This window comes from Mesoplodon bidens, assembly GCF_964165515.1.
Source record: "Mesoplodon bidens genome assembly, chromosome: 11".
Taxonomy (NCBI): domain Eukaryota; kingdom Metazoa; phylum Chordata; class Mammalia; order Artiodactyla; family Ziphiidae; genus Mesoplodon; species Mesoplodon bidens.
Genome location: NC_138167.1, coordinates 72916777 through 72940328, shown reverse-complemented (window position 1 = coordinate 72940328; position 23552 = coordinate 72916777). Strand labels below are relative to the sequence as shown.

Genomic DNA, 23552 nt, shown 5'->3' with positions numbered 1-23552 from the left:
TATTTTTTTTGCAGTACGCGGACCTCTCACTGTTGTGGCTTCTCCCGCTGCGGAGCACAGGCTCCGGACGTGCAGGCTCAGCTGCCATGGCTCACGGGCCCAGCTGCTCCGTGGCATGTGGGATCCTCCCAGACTGGGGCACGAACCCGTGTCCCCTGCATCGGCAGGCGGACTCTCAACCACTGCGCCACCAGGGAAGCCCCAATTTTAACCATTTTAAAGTGCGTAATTTAGTGGCATTTACTTCAATTCATAATGTTGCATAATCATTATCTTTTTTCTAGTTCCAAAGAATTTTCATCACCCCAAATGGAAACATTGTACCCATTAAGCAATCACTCTCCATTTCTCCCTTCCCCTATCCCTGGTTACCACTAATTTGCTTTCTGTCTCTATGGATTTACCTATTCTGGATACTGCATATAAATGAAATCATATAATATGTGATCTTTTGTGTCTGGCTTCTTTCACTTAGCATAATGTTTTGGACATTCATCCATGTTGTAGTACCTCATTCCTTTTTATCACTGAATAACATTCAATTGTATGGATATACTACGTTTTGTTTATCCATTCATCAGTTGATAGACATTTTGGTGATTGTTCACAGAGCTGCTATGGACACTCATGTACAAATTTTTGTTTCAATACCTGTTTTTAATTCTTTTGGAATTCTTAGAGTGGAATTGCTGGGTCATATGGTATGACCCATAAGACAGCAACAAACAGTTCTGTTTACAACTTTTTGTGGAACTACCAAACTGTTTTCCACAATGGCTACATCATTTTACATTTTACACTTTCAACCAGCAATGTATGAGGGTTCAGATTTCTCCACATACTCACCAATACTTATTTTCCTTTAAAAGAATTTTTATGATAACTATGCTAGTGGGTGTAAAGTAGTATTACACTGTGGTTTTGCTTTGCATTTCCCTAATGACTAACAATGTTGAATATCTTTATACGTGTTTGTTAGTCACTGTTGGTATTTTTTAATATATATTTATTTTAAGACTCCTACAAATAAAATTTTAAAAGACAGTTGAAACATCAATACAAAAATGAGCAAGACTATTAAAAGGCAATTTATAGAAGGAAAAAAGCCTCTAAAGACAATGTAACAAGAAATGTTCAAACCTATTATAATCAGAAAAGTACAAAACAGACATTACTTTACACTTATTAGATTGGTAAAATTTAGAAACCTGGCTAACTTTTAAATGTTGGTATATATGAATATACGAATACTCATACATTGCCTGTGGGAATATAGACTACTTAGGCTATTGGGGATAGCAACCTGGCATTTCTTAGTCAAACCAAGTACAGCGTTATCTTATGACTCAGCAATTCTATTCATTTTTATACATGTTCCAAAGAAATCCTTACATAGAGTCATGTACAGGATGTTCACTGCAACATAATTTGTGATGTCAGGAAACTGGAAGTAGCTATCACTAAGATAACAGGTAGGTAAAATGAGGTAAATGTCCCACAAAAGTATTACGCAGCTATTAGGGGCAGTGAATTAGAAGTACCAACATGAGTAAATCTTAAAATTTTAGTGCCTAGTGACAGAAAGTAGCAGATAAGATTTACTGCTCTATGACTTTTACATAACTTAAAAAATAAATGTACAGAAAACAATAATACCCTTTTTTTCAAGAATACAGTTACAAAAAGATAAACAAATATACTAGAATATAGGTAATAACATACTATATAATTATTTTATGAAAAATAATATAACATAAACAAATATTAAGACATTTCTTTATGAGGGAAAGGAAATTCAAATAGATAGATATAAAGGAGACTAAAGAAAGAAAGAAATCAAGCAAGAGATTTTATATACACCCATGACAACAATGTGTCTTGATCTAAAGATCAGTTTAACTCTCTGCACCCAAGGTTAAGAAAAATAGTGCCCAGCCACATTACTAAATTCTTTTATTATTTATAACACTTTCAGTTGATTCTCCTGGACGTTTCAGATGTACAATCATATCATCTAAAAATAATACTTTTACCTTCTTTTCCATTGTTATACCTTTTAGACTTCACTGGTTAGTACCTCTAGCACAATGATAGTAATAGTGATGGTAACAAGCATTTGTATCTTGTTCTCAATTTTACAGAAATTCTTCCAAAATTTACTCATTAAGCATGATGCTGGCTTTTTTTTTTTTTTTTTTTTTTTTTTGGAGTACACGGGCCTCTCACTGCTGTAGCCTCTCCCATTGCGGAGCACAGGCTCCGGACGCACAGGCCCAGCAGCCATGGCTCACGGGCCCAGCCGCTCCACGGCATGCGGGATCCTCCCAGACCGGGGCACGAACCCGTGTCCCCTGCATCGGCAGGCGGACTCCCAACCACTGCGCCACCAGGGAAGCCCGATGCTGGCTTTTGAGCTGATTTTTTTTAATATAACTGTATTAAGGAGGCAGCCTTCTATTACTGGTTTAGCACTAGTTTTTATTCAGAATGGATGTTGAACTTTATCAAAAGTCTTTTCAGCATCTATGAAGATGATCTTATGATTTTTCTTTGTTCTTTAAATATAGAGATTTATATTAATATATTTTCAATATTGAATTATCCTTGCATTTTCTATATGCAATACAGTATACTTCTAAAATATGATTTTGTATTCTATTTGATAAATTTGTACATTTTATTCCTAAATAATACTGGACTATAGTTCCCTCTTCTTTTACCATGCTACACAACGGTGCTTTTTATAGCACTGAAGCTACATGTTCTTAAAAGTTTGGTAGAACCCAACTATCTGAGTCGATGCATTTTGTGGAGGTAACTCTTGGCAATATTCTTTTTTCCTTCTGTGAGAGCTATGCTTTCAAAAGATCAATAGAATAGAAAAGCATCTGTCAAGTCTCACTAAAAAATAAAAAAAGAAAACTATACAAATACCTATTAGTAATATAAGAAAGGGACCATAACAGCAGTGGTTATTAAAATAAAAATATAGTATACAACTTTGGCAATACATATGAAAATGTGATTAGATTAAGTGGTAGACATTTTAAGAAAATATGAATTATTATCAAATTCAATTATCAAAGTGACCAAAAAGAAACTAAGTCAAGCAAAAAAAAAAAAAAAAAAAAGAAAATTGGAAGAATAGTGGAGTATCTCAGGTAACCTATGCTCAGGAAATACAGTCAAGTCTAAGGGTTCTGGAATGTTAGGAACCCAGGATACCTGCTCCTTTTTGGAAATGAATGGTCTTGTTTTTCTCTTTCTACAGTCACCTTTCCATGCTAAGATACTTAGCTTTTTATGACTGCTCAGTGTCAAGGCACAGTATCAACCAAGTAGAGTTTGTGTATCCCTTTTCCAAACTTCCAAATTCCAAACTGCAACAGTTTGGGTCAGGTATGGACTCTAAATCCAATAAACGGTCCATAGGAAAAGTAGATTACAGAGTCATAAACTACTAAAATGGAAGCTAAAATTCATCCTTTTAGCAAGGTTTTTGATGTTGGCAGTACAGTGTGTGGACTGCACAGGTACCCTGAGATATCTACAAAAAGAATCTGCGGGCTTCCCTGGTGGCGCAGTGGTTGAGAATCCGCCTGCCGATGCAGGGGACATGGGTTCGTGCCCTGGTCTGGGAAGATCCCACATGCCGTGGAGCGGCTAGGCCCGTGGGCCATGGCCGCTAAGCCTGCGCGTCCGGAGCCTGTGCTCCGCAGCGGGAGAAGCCAAAACAGTGAGAGGCCCGCATACCACAAAAAAAAAAAAAAAAAGAATCTGCCTACTTCCAAAAGACCCCAACCCAAAAGACTTTATGGGCGAATTCTAGCAAACCCTTATGGAACAGAGAATTCATCTTTTTTATAATGTTAGGGAGTATAAAAAGGATATAAAGCATTTTACAAGGCTAACATGATCCCATTATCAAAACCTAACAAAATTAGCTCCCAAAGTAATACCCAATGAATCATTTACATTTTTGAATAGACACCAAAGTTTATGTATAAATACGCTTAATATTAATATACATATGCATTCATATTTTCATACTTTTAAACTATTACCAGATACTTTCTTCATATTGTTTGAATTATTTACAATTTATTTTTCATCAGAAAAAAATTCATATTTTGAAAATTAAATAGCCTAGAAACAGACCTCAAAATATTAAAAAATTTAGTGTATGGTTAAGATATCATTTCAGTGGGGATATTATTCAATAAATACTGTTGGAACATCTGAACACCATTTGGGGGAAATGACCTTCAATTGGGGAAAAAGAAGTTAGAGGTTCAACCTCAGTGTCAATATAAATTGTAGATATTTTTATGTATAAATGAAAATACAAATTTATTAGAAAAGCATATAGGTAAATATATCATCTTTGGGTGGGAAAGGCCCTTTGAAGCTTATTATTACTGCTATAAACAGAAAATTTTGAGTACAAAGATTTTAACATGTATATTTTTTCAAAAATCATAAAGACTGTCATTCCTTTTTTTCTCTTATGTCCCTCTTTTAGTATTTTCATAATTTTCTATTTTGAATTACCACCTCACAAAGGATTATTTCCAATTATATATATACATCTAGTCCCAACTTCCCTTCCCAGCTTCAGTCCCTGTTAACCTGTACCTGGATATCCTACTGTTTCCTTAACTACAGTACACCTTGAAACAAGCTTATCGTCCTAACTCCTGAACTAGCTCCTTCTGACTTTATATCTCCCTTTCTGGGATTTCAAAACTTAGAATCATCATTGTTTCTTTTTCTAAAACCTCTCATATATGTTGCCAAATCATTTTTAGTATTTCCCTTTCATTCAATCTTTCCTTTCTATTCCCATTATATCAACCAAAATTATGACCCTCACTACAAAAAATAATATTAAATCCTATAATAAAAAAGGTATTTTAACCCCCAAATTAGAATCTGACCGCCCATCATATGTTAATAACAGTAAAAAGATTGCCAGTACATATATACTATAGCACAGTAGTTTAATATTAAGTCATTGTATTTATAGCCTTTTAATTCCTGCTGGCTTATATCACTTAAAACAGCAAAACTAGAAAAAAAACACAAATGTTAAGATATTAGTTTGTTGTTATTGTTGCTACTGAGGGGAGAGAGCTGGGATAAGATAAAAATGGCAAAAATAACTAGAGTCAATAGAATCCCATTTTTAAAACTGCATTTTTCCTTCTTTTATCTCTAGGAAACTCTAATGCCCAATTAAAACAAATATGCAATCCAAACCGAATAAAAATGTCAGACTTAATTTTAAAATATCAAGTTAAAAAGAAAAGTTACAGCTTTTATGTTACCAATAACGATTTTTGCTATTTCCATACTGACATCATACAATCTCTCCATAACTTCTGTGAAATGTACAAAGCCATACTGACTGACTGGTGGCCATGGTTAAATTCAGCTTAAGAAAAGCAAGCTTTGCTCTGTGTTACATCCGATTATTGTTCTAATCACACTTCTAGGCATGTCAACAGTCAATTGTGTTATTTAAACCTGTTCATGCCAGCTGAATTTCTTACTATAATCACATAATTACATTTTATATAAACTGATTGAATGAGTGTAAAAAGTAAACTAAATTGAATGTTTCAAAAAGGCTTGATAAACGGCAAATCACCAAAAAAGTTTCTAATTATCTGTGGATAAGATAGCTAAAATAGATCAGAAGAAAAAAATGTACTAGAGGAATTCTGTACTGCTTTGCTTCACAAGGGTCTTTAAGGTTTTAATCAACTTTAAAGAAAATGATAGGCAATATCATACTATGAGTGTTATTTATGCATGAAAGCCAACATGAAACTCCATTAGCAAACTCAGCAGAACAATATTCATTTAGACACTCAATCCACAAGTGTACAATGAACACCTACCCTGTGCCAGGTGCTGTTCTAAGGCAGCAGTTCTCAAACTTTTTTGGCTTTAGGACCCTTTATACTCTTAAAAATTACTGAGTAACCCCAAAGAGCTTTGTCTTATAGGTAATATCAACCAACATTCATGTGAGAAATTAAAGCTGAAAAAATTTTTAAACACAAGAATACACCAGCACACATTCCATTAGCCATCATAGCCAATAGTGTCATCACTTACCGTGTAGCTTTTAGAAAACTCAACTCTACAGATATGAGAAAATGACAGTAAGAAAGTCATATAATGTCTTAGTATTATTACAAAAATAGCTTGACTTCACAAATACCCTGAAAGAGTCTTGGGAACCCAAAACGTCCCTAGACCACCCAGTGAGAACTGTGTTACAGGACTGAGGAACCAATAATGAATCAACCCCTCTCTTGTGTAATTTGGTGAAGGAATAAAACAATCAATCAATCAGTCATTCAATCAATCAATGATTTCAGGTAGTAATAAATGCCATGAAAAATAAAACAGGGCAAGGAGAAAGAAAGTGAAAAGTGGGCGATTCAGGGAAGGAGTAGGGGCAATGACATAGGATGGTCAGACAAGGCCTCTCTAAGGAGAGATACTGAAGGAATGAGCCCTGTTAAGTTATGAGGGAATATAATGTTCGGGTAGAGAAGTAGAAATGCTAATACCCTGGAAGTCACTGGAGGATTCTGAGCGTGGGAATGACCTGATTTGATTAAGGTTTTTTAAAATACTACTCTGGCTTCCACATGGAAGAGACTGGGAAGGAAGGTATAAAAATGGAAGTAGAGAAGTTAGGAGGTTACTGCAGTAGTCCTGCAAGAAATGTTGGTGACTTGGATAGTATGATAGCAGTGGAAATGTGAGATTTGAATGAATATGGGAATTATTTTGAAAGAAAAGCAATAATTGCTGAAGCAGCTGAAAAGCAGTAATTGCTGAAGGACTAGAGATGGGGTTGTGAGGGAAAAAAAGCAATGAAGGAAAGATGGTTCCTAGGTTTCTGCAGAGCAATGAGGTGAATGTTGCCATATGTGACATAGAGAAACAGTGGGAGGTGGAGGAGAGGGAGACAAAATTAAGTTTAAGTTGCTTATTTGGAATCTGAGTAAAAATACTGGATACCTATGTCTGTAACTCAAGATAGAGGTCAGGGCAGGAAATGCATGAGGTATTCAAGTATGTGACTAGATTAAATCACCTAAGGAGTAAACATGGATAAAGAAGAGAGACAGAGAATCCAGACCTAGAATTCCACCCTACATCAAAAGTTGTCAAATTAATGTACATTTATATGTTATTTTTTACACTTGCCTTTTTCAAATAACTAACTGTTAGTCCCAATATCAGATAAGAGGGCTTTTTTTTTTAGTATCTCCCTTTTCATATTAGGATAATCTTAGGAGCACAGAAGAGAGACAACCCTGGGGGAGGAGGAGGGATTAGGAGTAGAGGTCGTGTGTGCGTGTGTGTGTGTATGTGTGTGTGAGAGGGAGAAACAGAGAGAGAGAGAGTTGGGGGGAGGGAAAGTGTAGGAGGTAGGAGGGAGGGAGATACTGGTTTGAGAGAGGAGGAGTTCCAGAATATTTCTCCAGAAGTCCTATTTAACATCCTATATTCTAATTATTTGTCCTTGAGTGGTGTGAAAGTTTCTTTATGGGCAGAAACTATGACCTTCATCTTTGTGCCTTGCAAAGTGCCTGGCAGATAACAATCTCTTAATGAACATGTACTGAATGAATAAAATGAAGGAGGAGTGACTTACCCAAAGTCAGCCCAATTGCTACTGAATAGGAAAGCAGGGATTAGTATCTAGGTTTTAGGACAGTCAGATGTTCTAAACTCACTTCAGGCTGTCATTAAAAGGACTACACATTCGGGCCTCACCTTATCTATATATTTTATTTTCTATTTGTCATCCTGTCTAGACTACAAGTCTGATGATCTACCCAAAATTCACTTTCCCTCAGCCTGTCCAGAACCTGTGCATGCAGCTTATGTCTTACCTCTCCCATAAAAACTCTCTTCACCAATCCCTCAATCATCACCCTCCTCCCCTACACCAGCCACACACGCACACACACACACACACACACTTTCTGTAACACCCTATACAATCTGATTTCTGTCCTTACAACTACATTGAAGCTGCTTTCCCGAAGTTTACCAAAGGCCTTTGTAATAAAGTGTAATTTTTAAAATGGTTAAATCACGACTCTCATACAAATGTGAAATGAATATATGGGAAAGATTTTACTTAACTCATTAATGAATGAAGAAACCAGTAAGATGTTAAAACTGGTTCAAATGAGAATCTGACATTCAGAGATTTATATTGCCCAGTCTATAAAATTCATTTGCATGGCGTGAACAGGAATAATTGCATTAGTATAAGCAGGAAACATTTGTTCTGTTACTAGTTTTCTAGAACGAAACTTTTGCCGCCTTTTTGCAGAGTTGTAAAACAGTCTAGTCAATCAAGGACAAAAATATATATATCTAAATCAAAATAATATAATTCCTGGAGGGTCCTCTAGGTTCTGGAGGGTCCAATGCCCAGCATTCAGATACGCAGTAATTTCTTCTGCCCATTTCCAAGTCTTTGACAAATTTTTCCTGCATAACTGTCAAAACTCATCCTAACCTGCCTTCTTTAGCACAATGAAGGAAAATTCTTGCCACCTTTGTTTTCCTGACTCCCTTTCTCTCTGACTCTCTTCAGTCTCCTTCACCACTTCCTATTCATCTTAAATACAGTATTCTCCAAGGTATTGATGGGTCTTATTCTATCTAAGATCATCAGTCATGCTTCACCTATTAATTATATAGGAATTACTCCCATATCCACAGCTCTAATGTCTATACTCCCTGAACTCGAACTTCTATTTTCTCCATTTCCCATGCTGATATCTTAGCAGCACCTCATATTCATCATGACCTAAACTCACTCTTGTCATCATCTAAATATAATCTATCCCTAACTTAGTTAATGTCTAATTGTCAAAGAGGCATAAAGCATGAGAATCTTACATTCTACTCTCTCCCTCACCCTCCTCTATGTAACTGCCTTTTACAGTCACCTAAACTATCCATCGCACCTCTACAATTACTCTCTTGCATCCCTCCCCTTCCTCACAGCCATTTCCCTAATTCAAGTCTATATTATCTTTCAACTGAACTGTTGATAAAGCTTCACACTGCTATATTGTCTCTTTTCTCTATCATTCACTCAGATGCTAAAGTTATAGTTCCCTAACAGGGGTCAAAGTTTTTCTGACTTGGTCCCACTTTCTGATCCGAGTTCTTATATAATAGGCATCTGTTGTTTTAGGACATCCACCTACTTTCTACTTATTCTACTTCAGTTACTTCAGTCCAGTCAAGCTGATTCCACCCATGAGGCAAACAACTCCAGCTCAGACAATCAGGTTCATAATGACTGGTTCAGAATTGGCCCAAACAGAGCCACTGAAATGCCACAGACTTTTGCTGACACTTCTGGGGCAGAAGCGAATGCTTTTTACTATATACCTGCTATTGTTATTGCTATGTTTTACCACCAGAGGACAGCCTGTCTGAAAACCCAGTGCAGAATAAGTGAAGTTTGGAGATGCAAAGAGAATTTGGCCCTTCTGAGCCCTAGCATCAACCCATGTCTGAAGCCAATTTCCCTTGGATTGTTCAATTACACCTGCCAATAAACTGTCTTTCTGCTTAAGCTCGTCTGAGTCAGGCAACCATCCAAAAGCACTGAACCAAGAGTGCTAAACAACACCGCCTATCTTTTTATGCATGATATGATTTGGTTACATCAACCTCCTCGCCAATATCAGAATACAGTGCCTTCCCTCACGTTTTTTCCTCAGTCTGGAATTTTCTTCCCTCTGGTTGCAATTCCCTTCCCTCTTTTCTCTGTTTATTAAGATCCATCTCATACTTCAATGCTTAGTTCAAATGCCTCAGTGAGGCAATCCCTGGAGGCTGGGAAAAGAAGAAGACCAGATAACGTAGAGATTTTAAACCATGCTATGGCTTTTTGAACCCTTACGTAAGGGTAAATAAATGTCATTGAAGGATTTTAAAATAGCAAAGGACATGATCAGATTAACAATTTTAAAAGATGACTCTGGTTGTTGTGTAAAGGATGAATTAGAGGAGGGCGAGGGGAACAATGATTTGTAAACTATGAAAAATCTACACAAAAAGGATAGTAGTATGGGCTAAAGTGGCAATGGAGATAGAAGAATGTACTTCCATGATTACTTTATTTCTGAATAAATCTGTCTCTACATTGTAAACTCTCTGAGGACAGAGAATTTATCTGTTGACTACCATTTTATCCACAGAAATTAGCAAAGTGATTGGCACACAGTATGGACACACATTTATTTGTAGAATAAATGAATACACAATTAACAACCTAATATGTAAACTCTGTGAGCAACTGGGCAAGTGGCAGTATTATTTATGAAGATAAGAAACAAAAGAAAAGTCAGTTTGGAGTTTTTTGTTTGTTTTTGAGAAAGAGGTAAGGGAAAAGATGAACTCTGTTTTGAACAAATTGAGTTTAAGGTAATATAATACATTCAAATATGGAGGGAATCTATATATAGTGGATACATATCTGGGGGTCAGGTGAGAGATCTGGGCTGCAAATACTAATTTGTGAATTCTGGGCATATAGATTGGTAACTGACTTTATGAAGAGAGAAGATTACCTAGGAATGAGGAAAAGAGGGTGGAGATTACAGACTTAAGGGGCATTTAAGGGTTGAACAGAAAAAGAGAAGTCAAGGAAGAACACTAATAGCTCTGGCAGGAAAAACAAACATAGGAGAGTCCTCTAACCAAAGCAGAGGGAAGAAGAGGAACGTGTAGTCAAATGTGTCAAACAGTAAAAAGTCCAGGAATGAAAAGTTTTAAGGTATCCTTTGGATGAAAACAGTTTTGGTGGAGAAGGGGGTGGGGGCAGGTAAAAGCAAGTTTGGAGTGGGTTCAAGGGTGAGTAGAAGATAAAGAAATGAAGTCAGTCACTATTTAGACATCTTGTTCAGGAAGTGTGGCTATAAAGGAACTGAGAAACATAGTTTCAGGAGAGGAATGTCAAGGGTAGGTTTTGTTCCTGTTTGGGTTTTTTTTGTTGTTGTTTGTTTGTTTATAGAATTTGGTTTTAAGCATGTTTAAATGTTGATTGGAAGCAACTTAAAAAGAGGACAGCGTTAAAGAAAAGGTGAAAGTGAATAATCAAAAATGAGCTTCACGATGAATACATATATCAAAAAATCTATCTTACAGCTTAAATATATACAATTTCAATTTGTCAATTATACCTCAATAAAGCTAACAAAGTTTACAGAGTACAGATGAAGATATTGGGATTTTTAAAGGCATTTATTTTATTTTACTTTATACAATTTTTTTTTTTTTTTTTTTTGCGCTACACGGGCCTCTCACTGCTGTGGCCTCTCCCGTTGCGGAGCACAGGCTCCGGACGCGCAGGCTCAGCGGCCATGGCTCACGGGCCCAGCCACTCCGCAGCATGTGGGATCTTCCCGGACCGGGGCATGAACCCGCGTCCCCTGCATCGTCAGGCGGACTCTCAACCACTGCGCCACCAGGGAAGCCCAACTTTATACAATTTTTAAAGGTTACACTCCATTTACAATTATTATAAAATATTGGCTATATTCTTCATGTTGTACAGTACATCTGTGCAGCATATCTTACACCCAACAGTTTTTACCACCCACTCCCCCACCCCTCTATTATCCCTCTCCCCCTTCCCACTGGTAACCACTAGTTTGTTCTCTATATCTGTGAGTCTGTTTCTTTTTTGTTATATTCACTAGTTTGTTGTATTTTTTAGATTCCATATATACCTGATATCATACAGTATTTGTCTTTCTCTGTCTGACTTATTTCACTTAACGTAATACCCTCCAAGTTTCTCCATGTTGCTGGAAATGGCAAATTTTCGCTCTTTTTTATGGTTGTATAGTATTTCATTGTGTGTGTGTGTGTGTGTGTATACACATACATATACATACACCACACAGCACATCTTGTTTATCCATTTTTATCCATTCAGCTGTTGATGGACACTTAGGTTGCTTCCATATTTTGGCAATTGTAAACAATGCTGCTATGAACATTGGGATGCATGTATCTTTTGAAATTAGAAACTCCTAAAGACACCACCAGAAAACTACTAGAGCTCATCAATGAATCTGGTAAGGTTGCAGGATACAAAATTAACACACAGAAACCTGTTGCATTTCTATACACTAATACAGGAAGATCAGAAAGATAAATTAAAGAAACAATGGAATTTACCATCACATCAAAAAGAATAAAATACCTAGGAATAAACCTACCTAAGGAGGCAACAGGCCTGTACTCCAAAAACTATAAGATACTGATGGAAGAAATTCAAGATGACACAAACAGATGGAAAGATACACTGTGTTCTTGGATTGGAAGAAACAATATCGTTAAAATGACCATACTACCCAAGGCACTCTACAGATTCAATGCAACCCCTATCAAAATACCAATGCATTTTTCACAGAACTAGAACAAATAATTTTAAAATTTGTGCGGAAACACAAATGACCCTGAAAAGCTTGAGAAAGAACAGAGCTGGAGGAATCATGCTCCCTGACTTCAGATGATACTACAAAGCTATAGTAATCAACACAATATGGTACTGGCACAAAACAGACACATAGATCAATGGAACAGAATAGAAAGCCCAGAAATAAACCCAGACACTTATGGTCAATTGATTTACAACAAAGGAGGCAAGAATATACAATGGAGAAAAGATACTGGTTTTGAATAGGGTAAGCAATATCTCTTTCACTGAAGTCATACAGTAGAAGGAAAGAATAACTAAGGATGTGGATACATTTATAGATTCGGTTACTGAAACTTAAGAGACTCTCATGTGACAGCATCAACTGTGTAATAAACATGTTTAAGTTTAAATATCAAAAGTAATCTGTTCGTTAAAAATTATTTTTCCAAATTATGAGTTTGTTACACGTTAGCATCTAAGTTAAGGGAAGTAACTGACCCTCTCCCAAATCCTAGACTTAACAAAGAAAATTTAAAAGATAATTACCAAATGCCTACTTTGTACAAGACATGATGCTAGACATTGTGAAGAATACACAGGGCTCTTCCCCCAGATACTTCCATAGCTTTTTTCTCCTTCATTTAGGTCTCTGTTCTCACATTCTGCTTTATTTTTCTCCATTACAATTACCACCACCTGACATGTTTGTTTTATTGTCTGTTTTTCTTCCTATACTAGAAGCTTCTCAAGGCAGGGACTTTTTCTGTTTATTCATTGTTGTATCCCCAGTACCAAGAATAGTGCCTGCCATGAATATGAACCCCAGATGAACTCTGATTAAATGAATGGTATCTTCTCTTTAGGAAGAAGAGGTGCAATCTGTTAAACAGGGGAGAAATGAATATATGAGAACTATATCAATATTTACAAATGAAAGAAGTAATTACTAAGGATGATATAAGCAGTATCAAAAAAATGATATAAGAGCTCACAAGACTGTTCATGAACCAGACAAGATGATAAAGAAAGGTATATTGAAAACGGCATCATTTGGACTGGGCCTTAAAGAGGTGAGTAGGGTTCTGGGGTTTTGCTTATTTTTCAACATGTACAATTCAATGGTTATTAGTATGTTCACAAAGTTGTGCAGCCATCACCTTCTAGAACATTTTCATCTCCTCAAAAAGAAACCCCATGCCGCTTAGCTCAACTCCCACAACCCCTCCCCCACCAGACCAAAGAAGCCACTAATCTACTTTCTATCTCTACATACTTACCCATTGCAGACATTTCATATAAATAGAATCAAACAGCATGTGGGATACTGTGACTGGCTTCCTCACTTAGCATAATGTTTTCATGTCCATCCATGTTGCAGCATGTATCAGTACTCCTTTTTATGATTGAGTAATATTCCATTGTACCGATGTATCATATTTTGTTTAGCCATTCATCAACAGATGGACATTTAGGTTGTTTCTACCTTTTGGTTATTATGAATAATAGTAACTCTATGGACATTCACATATAAGTTTTTGTGTCACATAACTTTAACAAGAAATAAGTGAAGGAAGGAATTGAAATATTATAAATTATAAATTATAAATTACTCAAATCCAAAGATGACAAATTCACGATAAAGTTTTCACTGGTCTGAGATCAAATGGGGCAAAGTGAATTTTCATAAAGCTTAATTTATTCAAATCAAAGAACTGTCTTTTATTTTGTAACAATGTCCTTCAAACTTTTTTTTTAATGTTAAAGCACCCCTTTTTTTAAAAACTGAAGTGTATTCGATTCGCAATGTTGTGCTACTTTCTGGTGTACAGCAAAGTGATTCGGTTACATATATATTATTTTCATATTTTTTTCATTATGATTTATTACAGGATATTGAATATTGTTCCCTGTGCTATACAGTAGGACCTTCTTCTTTATTTTATATATAGTAGTTGGGATCTGCTAGTCCCAAACTCCCAATCCAACCCTCTCCTGCACCCCCCTCCACCCTGGCAACCACAGGTCTGTTCTCTATGTCTGTGAGTCTGTTTCTCTTTTGTAAAAAAGTTCATTTGTGTCATATTTTAGCTCCCACATACAAATGATATCATATGTTATTTGTCTTTCTCTTTCTGACTTACTTTGCTTTGTAGGATAACTTCTAGGTCCATCCATGTAGCTGCAAGTGACCTTATTTCATTCTTTTCTATGGCTGAGTAATATTCCAGTATATGAGAGTGTGTGTGTGTGTGTGTGTGTGTACCACATCTTCTTTATCCATTCATATGTTGATGGAAATTTACATTGTTCCCATGTCTAAATAGTAGAGCACCCTTTTTTTTAAATTGAAGTATAGTTGATTTACAATGTTATGTTAGTTTCAGGTATACAGCAAAGTGATTCAGTTATAACTATATATATGTGTGTTTGTGTGTATATATATACATACATACATATATATGTTCTTTTTCAGATTCTTTTCCCTTATAGGTTATTACAAAATATTGAGTATAGTTCTCTGTGCCATATAGTAGGTCCTTGTTGGTTATCTATTTTATATATAGTAGTGTATATATGTTAATCCTAAACTCCTAATTTATCCTCCCCCCTTCCCCTTTGGTAACCATACGTTTGTTTTCTATGTGTATGGGTCTATTTCTGTTTTGCATATAAGCTCATTTGTATAATTTTTTTTTTAGATTCCACATATAAGTGATATCATATGATACTTGTCTTTGCCGGGCTTACTTCACTTAGCGTGATAATCTTCTAGGTCCACCCGTGTTGCTGCAAATGTCATTATTTCATTCTTTTTATGACTGAGTAATATTCCAGTGTGTGTGTGTGTGTGTGTGTATGTCTGTGTCACATCTTCTTTATTCATTCATCTGTCAATGGACATATAGGTTGTTTCCAGGTCTTGGCTATTGTAAATAGTGCTACTACGGACATTGGGATGCATGTATCTTTTCGAATTATGGTTTTCTCCAGATATACGTCCAGGAGTGGGATTGCAGGATCATATGGTAGCTCTATTTTTAGTTTTTTAAGGAACCTCCATACATTCTCCATAGTGGCTGTACCAATTTACATTCCCACCAATAGTGTAGGAGGGTTCCCTTTTCTCCACACTCTCTCCGGCATTTATTGTTTGTAGAATTTTTGATGATGGCCATTCTGACTGGTGTGAGGTGATACCTCATTGTAGTTCTGATTTGCATTTATCTAATAACTAGCAATGATGAGCATCTTTTCATGTGCCTTTTGGCCATCTGTATGCCTTCTTTGGAGAAATGTCTATTTAGATCTTCTGCCCATTTTTTGATTGGGTTGTTTGTCTTTTCTGATATTGAGCTATATGAGCTGTTTGTGTATTTTAGAGATAAATTCCCTGTCGGTCACATCATTTGCAAATATTTTCTGCCATTCTGTAGGTTGTCTTTTTGTTTTGTTTATGGTTTCCTTTGCTGTACAAAAGCTTTTAAGTTTAATTCGGTCCCATTTGTTTATTTTTGTTTTTATTTCCATTACTCTGGGAGTCACATCCAAAAAGATATTACTATGATTTATGTCAAAGAGTGTTCTGCCTATGTTTTCCTCTCAGAGTTTTATAATATCCAATTTTACATTTAGGTCTTTAATGCATTTTGAGTTTATTTTTGTGTATGGTGTTAAAGAATGTTCTAATTTCATTCTTTTACATGTAGCTGTCCTGTCTTCTCAGCACCAGTTATTGAAGAGACTGTCTTTTCTCCATTGCACATTACTGCCTCCTTTATTGTAGAGTAATTGACCATAGGTGTGTGGGTTTATTTATGGGCTTTCTATCCTGTTCCATTGATCTATACTTCTGTTTTTGTACCAGTACCATACTGTTTTGATTACTGTCACTTTGTAGTATAGTCTGAAGTCAGGGAGCATGATTCCTCCAGCTCCATTTTTCTTTCTCAAGATTGCTTTGGCTATTCACAGTCTTTTATGTTTCCATACGAATTAAAAAAAATTTTGTTCTAGTTCTGTGAAAAATGCCATTGTTAATTTGATCTGTAGAGTGACTTGGGTAGTATAGTCATTTTGACAATATTGATTCTTCCAATCCAAGAATACAGTACATCTTTCCATATGTTTGTGTCATCTTCAATTTCTTTCATCAGGGTCTTACAGTTTTTGGAGTACAGGTCTTTTGCCTTCTTAGGTCAATTTATTCCTAGGTATTTTATTCTTTTTGATGTGATGGTGAATTCAATTGTTTTCTTAATTTCTCTTCCTGATCTTTCATTGTTATTGTATAGAAATGCAACAGATTTCTGCATATTAATTTTGTATCCTGCAACTTTACCCAATTAATTGATAAGCTCTAGTATTTTTCTGGTGGCATCTTCAGGATTTTCTATGTATCCACAAACAGTGACAGTTTTACTTATTCTGTTCCAATTTGGCTCCATTTTATTTCTTTTTTCCCCTCTGATCGCTGTGGCTAGGACTTCCAAAACCACGTTGAATAAAAGTGGCAAGAGTGGACATCCTTGTCTTGTTCCTAATCTTAGAGGAAATGTTTTCAGCTTTTCACCATTGATTATGTTAGCTGTGGGTTTGTCATACACAGCCTTTAGTATGTTGAGATATGTTCCCTCTATGCCCACTTTCTGGAGAGTTTTTATCATAAATGGATGTTGAATTTTATCAAAAGCTTTTTCTGCATCTACAGAGATGATCATATGGATTTTATTCTTCAATTTGTTGATGTGGTGTATCATACTGATTGATTTGTGGATACTGAAAAATCTGTGCATCCCTGGGATAAATCCCACTTGATCATGATGTATGATCCTTTTAATGTACGACTGGATTCAGTTTGCTAGTATTTTGTTGAGGACTTTTGCATGTATGTTCATCAGTGATATTGGCCTGTAATTTTTTTTGTGGTATCTTTTTCTGATTTTGGTATTAGGGTGATGGTGGTCTCATAGAATGAGTTTGGAAGTGTTCCTTCCTCTGCAGTTTTTTGGAATAGTTTCAGAAAGACAGGTGTTAACTCTTCTCTAAATGTTTGGTAGATTCACCTGTGAAGCCATCTGGTCCTGGACTTTTGTTTGTTGGGAGTTATTTAATCACCAATTGAATTTCAGTACTTGTAATTAGTCTCTTCATATTTTCTATTTCTTCTTGGTTCAGTCTTAGGAGATTGCATCTTACTAAGAATTTGTTCATTTCTTCCAGGTTGTCCATTTTATTGGCATATAGTCGCTTGTAGTAGTCTCTTATGGTCCTCTGTATTTCTGTGGTGTCCATTGTAACTTCTCCTTTTTCATTTCTAATTTTATTGATTTGGGCCCTCTCCCTTCTTTTCTTGATGAGTCTGGCTAAAGGTTCATTAATTTTGTTTATCTTGTCAAAGAACCAGCTTTTAGTTTCATTGATCTTTTCTACTGTTTTCTTAGTCTATTTCAATTATTTCTGCTCTGATCTTTATGATTTCATCCCTTCTGCTAATTTTGGGTTTTGTTTGTTCTTCTTTCTCTAGTTGCTTTAAATGAAAGGATGGCAACATCAAAAGGTAGTTCTGTTAATTTACTTAGGCAAAATAAATTTTTAAAAATTTGTTTTTCTGTTAAATCCAAAAATCTAGGAAATACTGTTGATTAAAGGAAATGGCACAAAGGAAAGAAGACAGAAACCCACAAGACAGCCTGAATGCCAAGCTAAGGAATTTGCACCTTATTCTACGGTCAATGAGTAAATTAATAAAGTTGTTTAAACATAAAATTATTGACTCCTGGAAGTCACTTCATTAACAAACAGTAACTGAGTTACTACTATATGAAAAGCACTGTAGTTGGTGCTATGAGAACAAATTAAATAAAATCTGTCCCTCCTTTTTATAAGACTTCAGTGGAAGAAAACAGTCTGTCTCTCTTCATTATTTACATCTTTATCTGTTACTCATCAAGGGCAATATTTAGTAGTTAAAAAAATCCTTTTTAAAAAGGAAAATATGGGACTATTCCTATTATGCTTACGAGTTTTATTTCACTCATTATTTAACAATGTGAGTTGCTGGATGTACAAAGTAAAGCAATATATAACCCCTAATCTATAGAACTTTATAGTCTAGGTTTTATAGACTTATAAAGTACTCTAGAAGAAACTGACTGTAGGCATTTAACTAGATATTATTTACCTAGGACTTACAATTTAAGAGCAAATAGCAAATAAGCACTTACTACTACCACTCACATTTTAAGCATTTAACTTTTTTTTTTTTCGGTACGTGGGCCTCTCACTGTTGGGGCCTCTCTCATTGCGGAGCACAGGCTCTGGACGCGCAGGCTCAGCGGCCATGGCTCACAGGCCCAGCCGCTCCACGGCATGTGGGATCTTCCCAGAGCCGGGCACGAACCCGTGTCCCCTGCATCGGCAGGCGGACTCTCAACCACTGCGCCACCAGGGAAGCCTGCATTTAACATTTTTAAACTAATTTAATCCTTCTAACAATCTTATGAAAAGGGACTCATTACTATATTGTTAAGATATTAATAGATTAAAATATATAACATTTATTATCTTTTTCCAGAATCAACTTTGACACCAATTCTGCTAAGGAAAGTGTTTTACATAGAGTTGCTATATAATTCCCATCAGTACACAAACATGCTGTAATTTCTCCCATCTTAAAAAAAAAAAAAAATCCTCTCTTGACTTCATGTTCTCCTCCAGGAACTACACCGTTTCTCTGATCCCCCTAGAGGAAAACTTCTTAAAAGTGCTATCTATATGAGTTGTCTCCCATCTTCTCTCAGCCTCTCTCAAGCCATTCCCAAAAGGCTTTTGTCTCTGACAGTACTGAAACCACTTTAGTCGTGATTATGAATGATCTCAAAATGCTAAATATGATTTTTAATTTTCAGTGCTCATCTCACTTGACCAGCAACTTGACAAAGGTAAAACATTTTCTTTGAAACACTCTCTCTCCTTCTTTACTTGGCTTCCAAGACACCAAACTCTTCTGGGTTTTCTTATCTTCCTAGATGTTCCTTCTCAAACTCCTATGCTGGTTCTTCCACAGGTCCACAATTTCAACACATTTGAGTACCCAAGGCTCAGTTCTTGAACCGCCTCTCTTCTCTATCTACACTCATTTTCTTAATGTTCTCATATAGTCTCATGGCTCTACCAGAATGTGCTTCAACAAGATAGGGATTTTTTAGCTATTTTGTTTATACTGAATGCCCTGCACCTAAAAGTGTCTGACATGTAGTACATGCATGCCATATATCTGTTCAATGACTGAATGGATTAATAAATGGCTTTAAAAGTTACCTGTAAAGTGATGACTCTCTAATTTATACCTCCTGCCTGGATCTCTGTCCTTAACTCCAGATATATCCAACTATGTATCTGCTATCTCTACCTGGATGTGTAATAAACATTTCAAACTTAACCAAATTCAAAAGAGAACTCAAATCACCCTCTCAATGGCTTCTTCAACTGACCACTTAGCAAAGAGCAGTTCCATCCTTCTAGTTTCTCAAGTCTTTTTTTTTTTTTTTTTGCGGTACGCGGGCCTTTCGCTGTTGTGGCCTCTCCCGTTGCGGAGCACAGGCTCCAGACACGCAAGCTAAGCAGCCATGGCTCATGGGCCCAGCCGCTCCGCGGCTGTGGGATCTTCCCAGACCGGGGCACGAACCCGTATCCCCTGCATCGGCAGGCGGACTCTCAACCACTGTGCCACCAGGAAAGCCCCTCAAGTCAAATTCTGAAATCATTCCTAATTCCTTCTCTTTCTCTCACACCATATATCCAATCTGTCAATAAATTCTGTGAATCCTGCCTTCAAAATATACTCAGCACTTGACTACTTGTCACCACGTCCACAATCACTATGGTCCAAGTCATTATCATATCTCACCTGGATGAATGCAATGGACTCCTAACTGGTCTTACTGCTTTTTGTCCACCTCCATCCCACAATTTGAATCTGTTCTCAGAACCGCAGCCAGAGAAGTTTTTTTAAAATCTTACATCAAATCACATCACTTCTCTGTTCATAATCCTACAATTATTCCCACTTTGCTGTGAGTAAAAGCCCAAATCGTGACAACTGCCTATAAAGCTCTACTCAATCTGGCCCTATTACATCTCTGACCTCATCTACTACTTTTCCTCTCACTTATTCTGCTCCAGCCATATTGGTTTCTTCTGCTGTTCCTTCCAAAGGTTAAGCATATTTCCACCTCAGGCCCTTTTCTCTTACTGTTCCTTCTCCCTGGAATACTTTTCCCTAGGTATCTGTAATCCATTACTTGCTTCATCATCTTGCTCAACTGTCACTTTCTCTGAGTTTTTCCCTATCACCATATTTTAAACTGCTACTCCAACCCCGACCCCTTGTATTTTTCATCCCTTTTATCTCTATTTCTTCAAATCCTTTATCACCACTAAATACTATATGCTTTCTGGGACATGTGCTTGAAAAGGACAAGAAATTCTATCTGTTTCATTCACTACCGTATCCCTAGTGTTTAAAGCAGTGCCTGGTATATAGTAGGTGATCAATAATCTGTTGAAAGAACGGTTTCATTTCCACCAGGGGGCCTAACAATCCTCTAGCCTGGCGTTTCGGGAAAAGATCATAAAGCTTCTCTAAGATTTCTTCCAGTGCTCTGAATCCTAGAAGGATTATACATTGCCTAGAAAGAAAAACTGTGCTTGTCTAGTCAACCACAAGGAGGAGTGGAGAGGGAGAGCCGAGCAAAGAGAAATGTTTCCCTTGCTTTGCCTGTGGCAACCTCATGGTGGAAGAAAACCGGATTTGGAGGCGACTCTACTGAATGAATGATTTTCTCCATACTATGAGTTAACTACACACACACAAACGTAAACATTAAAAACGGCAATCCCTTCAAACGCCACAAAGAGGGCAAGGAAATCAACCCACGGGCCACTGAGAACTGGAAGGGTGCTTCTTTAACTCCAGCACTAAGCATTCCATAAATCCAGGGGAAGAGTTCCCATTAGCGCAGAGCCACGCAACTCACACCTTAAGGCCAAGGTGTTCCAGGCTGCCAGCACAGCACTCTCTGGCCAGAGGACTATTAAATCCGTTCTATTTAATACTTAAAGCACCTGCAGTAATTAAAACGGCATAGGCAAGCCGGTGCCAGGTCTAAATTCTCAGGTCTGGCCGATCGCATGTGAAGTCTTGATTCATCAAACAGCGAAACCAATTTCCCACGGGATTTTGACTCACCGCCACCTGTTGATGCCAACATTGGAGGAGCCGGCGAACCAGGGGTCGAGGATGTAGACGCAGCGGATGGTGTCGGCGCCCTGAATACACTCCTTCAGGGCGGGATTGTCGTGAAGCCGAAGCCCCTTTCGGAACCAGTGCACAGCATTCACCCCCATCCCGGGGACGCGGCGGGTGGCGGGGTGCCGCCGAGCTCCTCCGCGGAGAAATTCAGGGCAGGGGTGTCCGGCTCATAACCGACACCTCCGGTCGCAGGAGAATCACCGCACCCAAGGAGTGAGGAAAGCGCGGCAGAGGGGCGGGAAGGAAAAAATGAGTCCGAGGAGGGGACGGGAGAGGGAGAGGGCGCTGGCGGCGCAGCTGGAAGATGAATGGAGGTTGCCCAGTCAGCGGAGTCCGGGTGTGACGCCTTTAGGAGCCGGCACCCGCCGCCACCTCCTGGACGAGACGCATAACTTCGAGGGCCCCGGACCGCCGGGGGGTGAGCAAGTTCCACAAAACCGAGCCGACACGACGGCCCGAGCAGGCGCGGGCAGCCCCAGGAGGTTCGTCACGGAAACCTAGCCCCACCGAGGCGGCCCCCGAGGAGCAGACGGCTCGCCTGAGGCGAACCGCCGACAGGAATGAGAGAGAATTCAGCCACTGTCGGCCACGCTGCCTCTCGGCCCGGGAAAGAGGAGTGAGGACGGAGCACGGAGGCGACGGTCGAGGCCGCTGGACGGTTGCCGGCCGGTGACCGGTCCCGAGGCTGGCCGGGTGACTCCGCCGCCACCGCCGCGTCAGCGGCCTCGGCCCCGCCCTCGGCTCCTCATTGGAGGGGGCACTCCCCACGTGACCACCGGCACCTCACGTTTCTGAAGTGTGTTTACTACAGCGGCTCTGGGGAATCTGCTTGCACTTCAGTCGCTTCTACGGGGCGACAGCTGCTCCATCTCAAAACCGTCGATCCTCGCCCAGACGCTAGACATTCTGCCTCTGCCCCTTTTCTCGGCTGACTGGTTGGTGTTGCCTGGAAGCGCCCACTGTGAGCAGAGGCCCCATGTGAGGGAAGGCTTAGCCCCGCCCGCGAGGGCCGTGAACGTCCACCATTGGCTGAGGTTCGCCGAGACCCGGATGAGCACGGGTATGCGGGGAGCTCGCGAGCGCGCGCTCTGCTTGGAAGGCGCGCTTGCGCTCTCGCTGCGTTCCAGTGGGAAGGAGGGTGGGGCCGGGGGAATGGAGCGCGCTCCGGGATTCCTCCCGCGGGGTACACGGAGCCCTGGAGACAGCCTGGTGTCTTCCAGGAGTCGGCGGGGCAGCCGGGCGGGGAGTGAGGTCAGGATGGGTTGGAAAGAGCAAAGTAGGAGGCTCCACGTAGACTTGGAGCCCAAATCATGTGCTTCCATCCAGCTTTAGCTGGAGAACCCAGCTCTACTTTGGAGTGTGTAGAGCTGGCGCCCTTCTTCTTGCGGCCCTCGCGTCATGATACTCTTGCAAGAGGAGTAACTGGCGGGGCGGGTGCCAGGCATCCTTGGAATTCCTTAATATCGTCAACATGTCAGCCCTAGTTTCTTACACTTTGTGTGGTTTTCAGGGCTCTTCGTAATAGGGCCTTTGCCTACCTTCCTGGGGACAATGAACTTAAGGCCATACCATTCCTTAGGCATGCAATGACCTTATATTCATTCAATAATCACTTACTGAATGAAACTGGCACTGTTCGAAGTGCTGCAGGTACAAGGGAGAAAGAGACAAATATCTCAGCCCTCACAGAGTTCACAATCTGTCTCTTAACCTTTTTATGTTCTACTTTTCCCTCTATAAAATGCT

At 38.6% G+C, this 23552-nt stretch overlaps 1 protein-coding gene and 1 pseudogene across 5 annotated transcripts in view; one reads left to right on the top strand and one right to left on the bottom strand.

Moving 5' to 3' along the window:
• LOC308625160 (small ribosomal subunit protein eS8-like) overlaps nucleotides 1-9617 on the top strand; it is a 40603-nt pseudogene extending 30986 nt beyond the window's left edge. The window contains exon 3 of the transcript in view: nucleotides 9282-9617. The product of the transcript in view is annotated as a small ribosomal subunit protein eS8-like (transcript). The remainder of the gene's footprint in view (nucleotides 1-9281) is intronic.
• The window catches only part of CRY1 (cryptochrome circadian regulator 1), a 97946-nt gene extending 75444 nt beyond the window's left edge, over nucleotides 1-22502 (bottom strand). For 2 of the 4 annotated variants that reach the window (XM_081249648.1, XM_081249650.1), the window contains exon 1: nucleotides 21744-22502. In XM_081249648.1, the coding sequence (XP_081105774.1) occupies nucleotides 21744-21901 (158 nt within the window). In that variant the 5' untranslated portion in view covers nucleotides 21902-22502. The remainder of the gene's footprint in view (nucleotides 1-21743) is intronic. The other 2 variants (XM_081249647.1, XM_081249649.1) reach the window with 2 other exon arrangements.
• Between the last annotated feature and the right edge of the window lie 1050 nt (nucleotides 22503-23552).